The 13,213-nt window shown below is 38.2% G+C and overlaps 1 protein-coding gene across 1 annotated transcript in view; it reads right to left on the bottom strand.

Moving 5' to 3' along the window:
• Nucleotides 1-13,213, bottom strand: part of LOC121369195 (autophagy-related protein 16-1-like) — a 33,020-nt gene that overhangs the window by 15,438 nt on the left and 4,369 nt on the right. The window contains exons 3-4 of the mRNA XM_041494117.1: nucleotides 8,560-8,653; nucleotides 6,530-6,603 (exon numbers count right to left, since the gene is read on the bottom strand). Of these exons, the coding sequence (XP_041350051.1) occupies nucleotides 6,530-6,603; nucleotides 8,560-8,653 (168 nt within the window). The remainder of the gene's footprint in view (nucleotides 1-6,529; nucleotides 6,604-8,559; nucleotides 8,654-13,213) is intronic.

The following is a 13,213-nucleotide window of genomic DNA, read 5'->3' as shown; positions in this document are numbered from 1 at the left end:
GAACCCCAATAGAGTACACTGATTAATTCATCAACAGCTGATGGGGGTTAAAGAGACAGACCCTAGTTTTTGTTGTTATTGTTGTTTGTTTAACTTAAGAACCCCAATAGAGTACACTGATTAATTCATCAACAGCTGATGGGGGTTAAAGAGACAGACCCTAGTTTTTGTTGTTATTGTTGTTTGTTTAACTTAAGAACCCCAATAGAGTACACTGATTAATTCATCATCAGCTGATGGGGGTTAAAGAGACAGACCCTAGTTTTTGTTGTTATTGTTGTTTGTTTAACTTAAGAACCCCAATAGAGTACACTGATTAATTCATCATCAGCTGATGGGGGTTAAAGAGACAGACCCTAGTTTTTGTTGTTATTGTTGTTTGTTTAACTTAAGAACCCCAATAGAGTACACTGATTAATTCATCATCAGCTGATGGGGGTTAAAGAGACAGACCCTAGTTTTTGTTGTTATTGTTGTTTGTTTAACTTAAGAACCCCAATAGAGTACACTGATTAATTCATCAACAGCTGATGGGGGTTAAAGAGACAGACCCTAGTTTTTGTTGTTATTGTTGTTTGTTTAACTTAAGAACCCCAATAGAGTACACTGATTAATTCATCAACAGCTGATGGGGGTTAAAGAGACAGACCCTAGTTTTTGTTGTTATTGTTGTTTGTTTAACTTAAGAACCCCAATAGAGTACACTGATTAATTCATCAACAGCTGATGGGGGTTAAAGAGACAGACCCTAGTTTTTGTTGTTATTGTTGTTTGTTTAACTTAAGAACCCCAATAGAGTACACTGATTAATTCATCATCAGCTGATGGGGGTTAAAGAGACAGACCCTAGTTTTTGTTGTTATTGTTGTTTGTTTAACTTAAGAACCCCAATAGAGTACACTGATTAATTCATCATCAGCTGATGGGGGTTAAAGAGACAGACCCTAGTTTTTGTTGTTATTGTTGTTTGTTTAACTTAAGAACCCCAATAGAGTACACTGATTAATTCATCATCAGCTGATGGGGGTTAAAGAGACAGACCCTAGTTTTTGTTGTTATTGTTGTTTGTTTAACTTAAGAACCCCAATAGAGTACACTGATTAATTCATCATCAGCTGATGGGGGTTAAAGAGACAGACCCTACTTTTTGTTGTTATTGTTGTTTGTTTAACTTAAGAACCCCAATAGAGTACACTGATTAATTCATCATCAGCTGATGGGGGTTAAAGAGACAGACCCTAGTTTTTGTTGTTATTGTTGTTTGTTTAACTTAAGAACCCCAATAGAGTACACTGATTAATTCATCATCAGCTGATGGGGTTAAAGAGACAGACCCTAGTTTTTGTTGTTATTGTTGTTTGTTTAACTTAAGAACCCCAATAGAGTACACTGATTAATTCATCATCAGCTGATGGGGGTTAAAGAGACAGACCCTAGTTTTTAAACACTACAGCATATTTGTCACTATTAGAGCCATTTATGATCACAGAAATCAAACATTACTTAAATTTTATTCTTTAGATTATCCATTTCCGTAGAACCGAAGTGTTTCTGGTCATCCTGGTGTTTCTAATATTTAAAAAAATGCATTTTTCATATTTTTAAAAACACACGTGCATCCGAGTAGTGGTGGTTATTGATTTGAGTTCTAGTCTATTTTTAATATTTCCCGGTTTCAACATCACAGACTCTTCTTTCACTCTATTGTAACTTTATACAAATGAGTTACAGGTTTGTAAATTAATTAAACTTGGTGTCCATTTTTTACGAGTTAAAACTACCGTATATCTTCGCCTATAAGTCGATTTTTTTTCACCCAAAAATTATTTTATAACTTGGGGGGTCGACTTATAAGAGGGTAAAAAAATTTCACCCAAAAATATTACCGTTTTGGGGATTATTTTACAAGTTTTATTGTTGAAGTATGCCCTGTATTTATACTCAAATATGTTAATTTGACACATTTATTTTTTATAACCATTTGTTTTTTGGTTATGCAAAAAGGCGTGCGATGTCGCTCACATGCCAAGACAACAGTCCACTTAGTTAAAATAACAGTCATCACTAATAGCTAAAATGTAAACAATACTAACTACCTGTTGCCTGAGTTTATTTTGAAATCTGCTCACTGTCATTAATGGTTGTTCAAACAATGTCTTGTCGGTAATTAACGTCATGAATATTACTGAGCCTTGCCTTAAAATAACTTAAGACTGATCTCTGCAGTTCACTAGACCAATAGGGACACACATCATTTGGTACAAAAACCAGTGTACTTTCCAGAGTTATCCTCCTTACATGTATTAATATGGCGGCAAAACATGTGATTAACCGATGATACATGTACTTTCAGTTTTATCGTAGTGATCTGTTGTCAGTGTTTATAAATAAAGTTGTTGTCAGTGCACAAAACCATGCTGTACAGTGCCATACGGTAACAGTCAAACAGCTTTCATTATCTACTAAGGGAATATTTCGTTTTGATGCTATGTAGTTTGATTGGAATATTGCGATGTACAAAACGTGAAAACCGAAGTTTGTAAAATAATTATCTTTTGTTCAAATATTGTACATTATTGTTCTCATGTGCTGAAAGTAAGAAATACTTCAATATTTATAAGTTGTTTTTAATGGGTCGACTTATAAACGGGTCAATAAAAAAATACGTTTTCATGGCTTGAAATTAGGGACTCGACTTATAGCCGAGATTGACTTACAGGCGAAGATATACGGTAGGGCCTGCGCCTTTAACCATTTGATCATTCTTACATGTAGTCATCAGAGGAAACCTGCTACATTTTTACATTAGCAGCAAGGGATCTTTTATATGCACTTTCTCACAGACAGAACAGCACATGAATGAATGAATGAATGAAGGAAACGTTTTATTTAACGATGCACTCAACACATTTTATTTACGGTTATATGGTGTCGGACATATGGTTAAAGACCACACAGATATTGAGAGAGGAAACCCACTGTCAAAACTTCATGGTCTACTCTTTTCAATTAGAAGCAGGGGATCTTTTATATACACCATCCCACAGACAGAATAACACATACCACGGCCTTTGATATACCAGACCAACCGAGCATCAAGCGAATGCTTTACCACTGGGCTACATCCCGCCCGATAGTACATGATACCAGACCTTTGATATACCAGTCTTGGGGCAACAACAGTGAATGGTCTACCTAGGGGGTTTGATCTTTGTACTCCAGTACCTCAGGCATGCAATCTACTGACTGATACCAGACCTTTGATATACCAGTCTTGGGGCAACAACAGTGAATGGTCTACCTAGGGGGTTTGATCTTTGTACTCCAGTACCTCAGGCATGCAATCTACAGACTGATACCAGACCTTTGATATACCAGTCTTGGGGCAACAACAGTGAATGGTCTACCTAGGGGGTTTGATCTTTGTACTCCAGTACCTCAGGCATGCAATCTACTGACTGATACCAGACCTTTGATATACCAGTCTTGGGGCAACAACAGTGAATGGTCTACCTAGGGGGTTTGATCTTTGTACTCCAGTACCTCAGGCATGCAACTGACTGACTGATACCAGACCTTTGATATACCAGTCTTGGGGCAACAACAGTGAATGGTCTACCTAGGGGGTTTGATCTTTGTACTCCAGTACCTCAGGCATGCAATCTACTGACTGATACCAGACCTTTGATATACCAGTCTTGGGGCAACAACAGTGAATGGTCTACCTAGGGGGTTTGATCTTTGTACTCCAGTACCTCAGGCATGCTTACTACTGACTGATACCAGACCTTTGATACCAGTCTTGGGGCAACAACAGTGAATGGTCTACCTAGGGGGTTTGATCTTTGTACTCCAGTACCTCAGGCATGCAATCTACTGACTGATACCAGACCTTTGATATACCAGTCTTGGGGCAACAACAGTGAATGGTCTACCTAGGGGGTTTGATCTTTGTACTCCAGTACCTCAGGCATGCAATCTACTGACTGATACCAGACCTTTGATATACCAGTCTTGGGGCAACAACAGTGAATGGTCTACCTAGGGGGTTTGATCTTTGTACTCCAGTACCTCAGGCATGCAATCTACTGACTGATACCAGACCTTTGATATACCAGTCTTGGGGCAACAACAGTGAATGGTCTACCTAGGGGGTTTGATCTTTGTACTCCAGTACCTCAGGCATGCAATCTACTGACTGATACCAGACCTTTGATATACCAGTCTTGGGGCAACAACAGTGAATGGTCTACCTAGGGAGTTTGATCTTTGTACTCCAGTACCTCAGGCATGCAATTGACTGACTGATACCAGACCTTTGATATACCAGTCTTGGGGCAACAACAGTGAATGGTCTACCTAGGGGGTTTGATCTTTGTACTCCAGTACCTCAGGCATGCAATTGACTGACTGATACCAGACCTTTGATATACCGGTCTTGGGGCAACAACAGTGAATGGTCTACCTAGGGGGTTTGATCTTTGTACTCCAGCACCTCAGGCATGCAATCTACTGACTGAACTAGATCCTGCCCCAAACCCCATGTTTTACAAGATTTAAACACTTTACTACCAACCCAATTTCATTACTTATAATTACTTTTTACAGGAATTTTTCATGACCGTTTCATGGATTATTCAGTGATCATGAACGTGATCTAATAATATATTAATAATGTTTCGACATGAAGTGACAATCTCTTTCTTTTTTTTAAATGGGAAAAATTTAATTATTAAGTTGAACCATTTTCATTTTTATATGACTTTCCATGACCCAGTTAAAAATGTCATTACTTTCTAGGATTTTCATCACCCATATGAACCCAGACTCACGTTCTGGAGGGCAAGCTATAGCAATCACTTGCTAAACTGGTTTTTGCACCTAATGTTAGATGAAAGTGATGTGACAGATGACACTGGTATCGATCAAACTGTCTGTGACCCCTCACAGGGCTCAAATTTAAGAATTTATCACCCATGACCCATTCACAGCAATTTTGAACCTGCATACTGCTATTTTTTTCAATGCGTCTTTTGCAGCAAAAAAAAAAGAACTGAAAGGTTATTTTGCTGTATGTAGACACATTTCAAATGTACAAATGTTAAATACTGGCATCTAATGTACACCACGTGTATACATTTTGCTGTCATTGAGGAGCTTTACCTACAGCAGTAATTTTAATCCTGCGACAAAAAAGTGATGTGTCGGTGATGTTTTCAACTTATTGCAATTTATATCTCAATGACGGCAATTGCCATCGGTAAGTTCAAGTCCTGTGCTCGACTTCCTGGACACAGGACTATTTTAATAGTCTCAAACGATATACACCGAAACTCTTCTAAACCGGACACCTTCGAGAATAACTGAAATGTCTGGTTTAAAGAGATATCCGGTTTACAGAGGTTCTCTTTTGTACAGATATGTAAAAGGGGCTGCCAAAAATGTCCAGTTTTGAGTGAATTCCAGTTTACAGAGGGTCCGGTTTTGAGTGAATTCCGGTTTACAGGGGTCCGGTTTTGAATGAATTCCGGTTTACAGAGGGTCCAGTTTTGAGTGAATTCCGGTTTAGAGAGGGTCCGGTTTTGAGTGAATTCCGGTTTACAGAGGGTCCGGTTTTGAGTGAATTCTGGTTTAGAGAGGGTCTGGTTTTGAGTGAATTCCGGTTTACAGAGGGTCTGGTTTTGAGTGAATTCCGGTTTAGAGAGGGTCTGGTTTTGAGTGAATTCCAGTTTACAGAGGGTCTGGTTTTGAATGAATTCTGGTTTACAGAGGGTCCGGTTTTGAGTGAATTCCGGTTTACAGAGGGTCCGGTTTTGAGTGAATTCCGGTTTACAGAGGGTCTGGTTTTGAGTGAATTCCGGTTTACAGAGGGTCCGGTTTTGAGTGAATTCCGGTTTAGAGAGGGTCCGGTTTTGAGTGAATTCTGGTTTAGAGAGGGTCTGGTTTTGAGTGAATTCCAGTTTACAGAGGGTCTGGTTTTGAGTGAATTCCAGTTTACAGAGGGTCTGGTTTTGAGTGATTTCTGGTTTACAGAGGGTCTGGTTTTGAGTGAATTCCAGTTTAGAGAGGGTCCGGTTTTGAGTGAATTCCAGTTTACAGAGGGTCTGGTTTTGAGTGAATTCCAGTTTAGAGAGGGTCCGGTTTTGAGTGAATTCCGGTTTACAGAGGGTCCGGTTTTGAGTGAATTCTGGTTTACAGAGGGTCCGGTTTTGAGGGAATTCCAGTTTAGAGAGGGTCTGGTTTTGAGTGAATTCCGGTTTACAGTGGGTCTGGTTTTGAGTGAATTCCAGTTTAGAGAGGGTCTGGTTTTGAGTGAATTCCAGTTTACAGAGGGTCTGGTTTTGAGTGAATTCTGGTATACAGAGGGTCTGGTTTTGAGTGAATTTCGGTTTACAGAGGGTCTGGTTTTGAGTGAATTCCAGTTTAGAGAGGGTCTGGTTTTGAGTGAATTCCAGTTTAGAGAGGGTCTGGTTTTGAGTGAATTCTGGTTTACAGAGGGTCTGGTTTTGAGAGGTTTCACTGTACTCACTTGGCATCTTTCAACTGCAGAGCTTTCTCTTTCTCCTGCAGAGCATTGTTCAAGTCTATTATCTGCTGGGCATTCTGAAACAGGAATCAACACAGTTCAATCAATCACCTCATATTATAATCAGCGTTATCAGAGAGTGTGTTATTTTGAGGATACCACTACAACACATTGATTAATGAAGCATTGGCTAGTCAGGTCTCAAAATAGCAGTCTGCTAAAAGCAAAAAGCAGTCCATTTTTTAGACCTAGCAGCTAAGGCTAAAAAGAAAAATAGGTGTGTTTTCCGGTCGACCGACCGTCCCTAGTTTTACCACCCCCCCCCCCCCGACCCTTATTTTTTCTTCTCTTAAACTGAAAAAAAAAAAAAAAAAAAAGAGGACAACATCACCAAACAAGAGTATTTCCTTCCTTGCACATTGTTTACGTACTATTATACGATACATTTTGCACATGTAATTTCCCTTCCGAAAAACATCGAGAAATTATGGAAAAGCTTTTGTAATAAGAGTTCCTTCCCCTGATTAGCTACCACCGAACAGCTTGGTCGGTCACGGAAGTAACCGAATGTACGAACATAGCCTTGGTACATGTTATTTCGATTAAATATAATCGTATCAATTCAGCTTAATTCTCGTCTTCACTTAAATCAACAGGTCTTATTATTAATGCATCTCAAATGTTTGCATAAAGTATTTAAATTAAGAACAACGAAATTAATACAAATGTCCCATTAATTTAAGGAAATACACAAACAGTGCATACCAACTACTACTACTACTACTACTACTACAACAACGACAACAACAATAACAATAATGATAATGATGATAAATAATAATAATTATTATTATTATTATTATTATAGTATTCAATTTTTAAAACAAACAAAAAAAAACCCCAAAAAACAAACCTTGATAGTCTCGTGGAATAACTCGGGAGGCAGTCTATTTAACGTCTATAGGCATGACGTCAATAATTGCCAACGCTGGCGACGTTTCAGTTTTGGCACTTGTATTCTCCAAGTGTCCTCATTTGATGGAGAATAATAATAATTTGTCTGCTATCTTTTGCACCTACATTTACAAGGACTCTTTCCAAACTCTACATAAACACAGACAAAAACAACATTTTAAACATCTGTTTATGCCACAAATCCATATATATTATTTATAGATAATGTTATATAAGTACACACACATTAAGGAAGAAAGGGAAGGGGGGAAAAAACAAAAAAAAACACCCTACCTACCTACCCTAATTTTTGGGGGATGCAATCGGAAACACACCTATTTTTTTTTGTGGCCTAATATATAAATTCACCTGCAAAAAACTAAATTGAAAAAAAATAAAACTAGCAGGTTATTTTTTTCAAGAGATAGATGTTTGTACAATTATCTCATCTGCTATTGCTAATTGCTAATTCTGTTATGTTTTAATTCCATAATAATTAAATTTCCATTATATTCATTAAACTATGTCATCCCATTGGCCCAGCCGTAGCAACAGATTTTATTTTGGTATATTGTCTTACTGAGCATTATTGTTTTAACCAAAAAAATTATACAAAATAATTATGAACTTTTAATGTTATTACATGTATTAGTAAGTATGTTTCAAATTTAATTATAAGTATTGTCTGTTACTTCTTTTACATTCATCTGGGTATGAAAAACAAAATTCATTCGCAAACTTATATGAGAACTTCGCCAATTCACACACTTTTGAGGATGAATTTTTTTTGTTCATACCCCATTGAACGTAAAAGAAATAATAGACAATCCTTACATGTTTTAAAATCAATCTCAGAGGTCAATTTTTCACAAACTATAGTCTAAAGAATATCTCACCTCACCCTGTGCTATATTTTCCCCCAGCAGGCCATAATTTGTTTCTTATATATCTGAAATATCTTTTTTGACCTGCTATCTTTAAAATCGTAACAGCAGGCCAAATTTTGCTTCCTGTTTAGAGCCCTGCACTTGGATGTCATCATTCTATGCTGTATAGATATATATCTGTGATGTACGAACCTCGCCTCGTTTTCTGTGCAGCTCCGTCAGCTCTTCCTGCAGCTTGTACAGCTTGTGTTCCAGCACCTGGGTCTTCTCCCCCCCACCACCACCGCTGAAATTGATCAACACAATGTCACAACGTTATTACACATGTACAAGAGTCCTTTAAAAACAATGAATTTCACTCGCCTCATGCGTAGTCGGTCTGGGATCAATCCCTGTCAGTGAGCCCATTGGTCTATTTCTCGTCACATCTGTGGGATGGCGCATATAAAAGATCTCTAATGGAAAAATGTAGCAGGTTTATTCTCTTAGACTATATGTAAAAATTACCAAATGTTTGAAATCCAACAGCTGATGACTTATAAATCAATGTGCTCTAGTGGTGTCGTTAAACAAAAGAAACTTTTTATTGAGCTGTACATCTGGCTAAAATTAAGGGTTTCGACCCTCAAATATAGACTTTACCATGATGAAAATCACGGTGAGCTGTAGATCACTCTCCTAAAATGATGCTAGGCGAGCTGTAAATAACTCTCCTAAAATGATGCTAGGCGAACTGTAGATCACTCTCCTAAAATGATGCTAGGCGAGCTGTAGATCACTCTCCTAAAATGATGCTAGGCGAGCTGTAGATCACTCTCCTAAAATGATGCTAGGCGAGCTGTAGATCACTCTCCTAAAATGATGCTAGGTGAGTGATCACAAGAAGTTTAAAAATATATATATATTTTTACTATAAAGTGGTCAGTGTGATGCTCTCCTAAATCGAACCCCTGGAGTGACAACTCCCCTTTCCTAGTAAAGATTGAATACATGCATTTTAATCACCTCAGATCATCACACAAAAAGTGCCCCCAGTGAGGTCAACTTAACAACAAAAAACCAAGAAACCTTCTGTTGCAATTTGTTCTAGGTTCAATAATATTTTGACTGGACTACCACCCCCACATTTTCAAATATATCTCTATGGGCACTGAGTAGAGATAGGCGGTACTGAAATGTCAGGTTCGGTATCAGTATTTTTGGGGTGATTTACCTCAGTATCAGTACGGTATTTGGCACTGGTATTTGGCACTGATACAATACCAATACCAATACCAATACCAAGCGGTATTTTCGGTATATTCGGCTTTATATGCATGCCCGAGTTAGGTCTCACCAATCAATTTCATCTAAATAAAATTAAATTCCATACACAAGGCCTTCATCTCTTTCTTCTTTTCAGCCATTTTGATTTCATCAAATATATTGTTAATAGTTTACTAAATGGTGAATAACATTTTTCAATACCAAAATTTTGTATTTTAAAATTTGCTCGGTTCTGTAAATCGGTACTGACATGATACTGATACGGTATAACGCTCAGCACCAGGGCTGAGATGAACACACTCTCACTGATTACACATGAACATGCCTCCTCAAATGGAAAACCAAACAAACTATCAATGATCAGCCTACAGACAGACATGCATAAACAAATAAACTTTCTTTCTTTTTTTAAAGAGGTCCACAAAAAATTATGAACAAATCATCAACTTACAGTTTTTTGTAACCTCGTTTTCGCCTGATAACAAACATAATAGGAAGCGATGTGATGAGTAAGAGCAGTGTTATCGAATCGTCCATGAGGCCAGCACTGGATCACATTATTACAGGCTTAGCCAGCCTGTCCCATTAACGACATTCCACAGGTGACAAACAATTCATCACTGTACATCAAAGTTTTTACACCTGTCGGTCCCAACTGCAGGTGATTTTACCCAAGAATACATTTCATGCACAAAGCCTGTTATAAGGAAAGACCAGAGCTGCAATGACAGACCTATAAAACAATGAGATGTCTGGCCACAAGTCCAGCTGTACAGATTGAAATAGGTAGATAAAGTTTGTTTTGTTTAACGACACCACTAGAACACATTGTACAGATTTAAATAGGTAGATAAAGTTTGTTTTGTTTAACGACACCACTAGAGCACATTGTACAGATTTAAATAGGTAGATAAAGTTTGTTTTGTTTAACGACACCACTAGAGCACATTGTACAGATTTAAATAGGTAGATAAAGTTTGTTTTGTTTAACGACACCACTAGAGCACATTGAGCTACTGGATGTCAAACATTTGGTAATTTTGACATATATTCTTAAGACAGGCAACCTGCTACATTATTCCATTAGTAACAAAGGATCTTTTATATGCACTAAAAGTTTGTTTTATTTAACGATGCCATTAGAGCACATTGATTTTTTTATCTTATCATCGGCTATTGCACGTCAAACATATGGTCATTCTGACACTGGTTTTTAGAGGAAACCCGCTGTTGCCACATAGGCTACTCTTTTATGACAGGCAGCAAGGGATCTTTTATTTGTGCTTCCCACAGGCAGGATAGCACAAACCATGGCCTTTGTTGAACCAGTTATGGATCACTGGTCGGTGCAAGTGGTTTACACCTACCCATTGAGCCTTGCGGAGCACTTACTCAGGGTTTGGAGTCGGTATCTGGATTAAAAATCCCATGCCTCGACTGGGATTCGAACCCAGTACCTACCAGCCTGTTGACCGATGGCCTAACAACGACGCCACCAAGGCAGGGGACAATATTTCAAAATCTTAGGTAACCGTAACAGGAAGTCAGTTCACGCGAGTTTTACTTAGGTAACCGATTGCGACCAGAACAACGGTTCTCAGGAAATATTGTGCCCTGCAAGGCCGGTTTTATATGCACTATTCCACAGAGAGGATAGCACATACCATGGCCTTTAATATACTAGTCATGGTTCACTGGCTGGAATGAGAAATAGCCGGGCAATGGATCCACCAACAGGGATCGATCTCATACCAATCGCACATCAGGCAAGCGCTTTACCAAAGGGCCACATCCCACCCCACTTTAAATAGATACCTAAAGCGCTTTACCAAAGGGCCACATCCCACCCCACTTTAAATAGATACCTAAAGCGCTTTACCAAAGGGCCACATCCCACCCCACTTTAAATAGATACCTAAAGCGCTTTACCAAAGGGCCACATCCCACCCCACTTTAAATAGATACCTAAAGCGCTATACCAAAGGGCCACATCCCACCCTACTTTAAATAGATACCTAAAGCGCTTTACCAAAGGACCACAGCCCACCCCACTTTAAATAGATACCTAAAGCGCTTTACCAAAGGACCACAGCCCACCCCACTTTAAATAGATACCTAAAGCGCTTTACCAAAGGACCACAGCCCACCCCACTTTAATAGATACCTAAAGCGCTTTACCAAAGGACCACAGCCCACCCCACTTTAAATAGATACCTAAAGCGCTTTACCAAAGGACCACAGCCCACCCCACTTTAAATAGATACCTAAAGCGCTTTACCAAAAGACCACATCCCACCCCACTTTAAATAGATACCTAAAGCCATAAATAGTCTCAGATTTAAAAACAACCAAACTAATAACATGTAACCATTTTGTTAATGTCTATACAACATACAATAAATATACATGCAATGTTAAACAATAAAAGGTCTAAAAAGAAAACAAATTAGTCGGACATTTTGTCAATCTATTTGTACACACATAAACACATGTATTATATAATAGACAGGCGGTATCTAGCTCTGTCGGTGGAGAACTCGACAGAGGCCCTTGGGTCATAAGATCTAATCTTCTTGCCAGACCCAAAGTCTTTCCTATCCAAAATAGTGCCCCATGACTGGTATATCAAACATTGTGGTATATGCTGTCCTGTTATTGGGAAAGTGCATACAAAATATCATTTGCTGCTAATTATATCAAGTGATCAAATGTTTGACATCCAGTAGCCGATGATTAATAAATCAATGAGCTCTAGTAGTATTATGACCCAAAACAAAATGTAGAAGAGACATCATTAGGGTTCAGCTAGATAAATCTACTTGTAACACAGGCAGATCCAGGACTTTGTAAAGGGGGGTGTTACAAAATTATAAAAATGGCAATTTGAATTTGTCAAAGGCCAATGAACTGAACTTCCAACTTAGGGAACACTATTTCTCGTTCCAGCCAGTGTACCACGACTGGGATATCAAAGGCTGTGGTATGTGACATCCTGTCCATGGGATGGTGCATATAAAAAATCTCTTGCTAATGGAAAAAATGTAGTGGGTTTCCTCTCTAAGATTTATGTAAAAATTACCAAATGTTTGACATCCAATAGCAATGATTAATGTTCTCTAGTGATGCTGTTAAACAAAACACTATTTCTTTCCAAAGGGAACAAGATCTGATGGGGAGTTTGCGGTTATGTTTCCTGGAAAATTTGGCAATAAAAATGTTCGGAGACGCATTTTCACGGCAATTTAGTGTTGTATACCAATGGTTGAGGAGGGTGTGCTTTCACAATCCATTTGAACATTCTGTGCTTGGGAAGGAATGTTACTTCATTCTCATGCATATGGATAAAATGGCAAACTTTAGTTTCTCTAGTCTTGACACATATATGTAATATTACACGGCTAGCTCTGGGTGAGCAAAACATTTCGCCAAATTGTCTATTAAACTTCAAAAATTCAACAGTTATTTTCTAAAAAATGTCAATTATTACATGAAATTATTTCGCCAAATTAAAATAAAATTCGCTAACTGCTTTCAAAATTAGCAATTGGTGAATTTGGCGAGTGCCAGAGCTAGCCCTGAA

This window comes from Gigantopelta aegis, chromosome 1, assembly GCF_016097555.1.
Source record: "Gigantopelta aegis isolate Gae_Host chromosome 1, Gae_host_genome, whole genome shotgun sequence".
NCBI classification, from domain to species: domain Eukaryota; kingdom Metazoa; phylum Mollusca; class Gastropoda; order Neomphalida; family Peltospiridae; genus Gigantopelta; species Gigantopelta aegis.
Note: the sequence above shows the minus strand (reverse complement) of the source record. Positions and strands in the feature narration are given on the sequence as shown.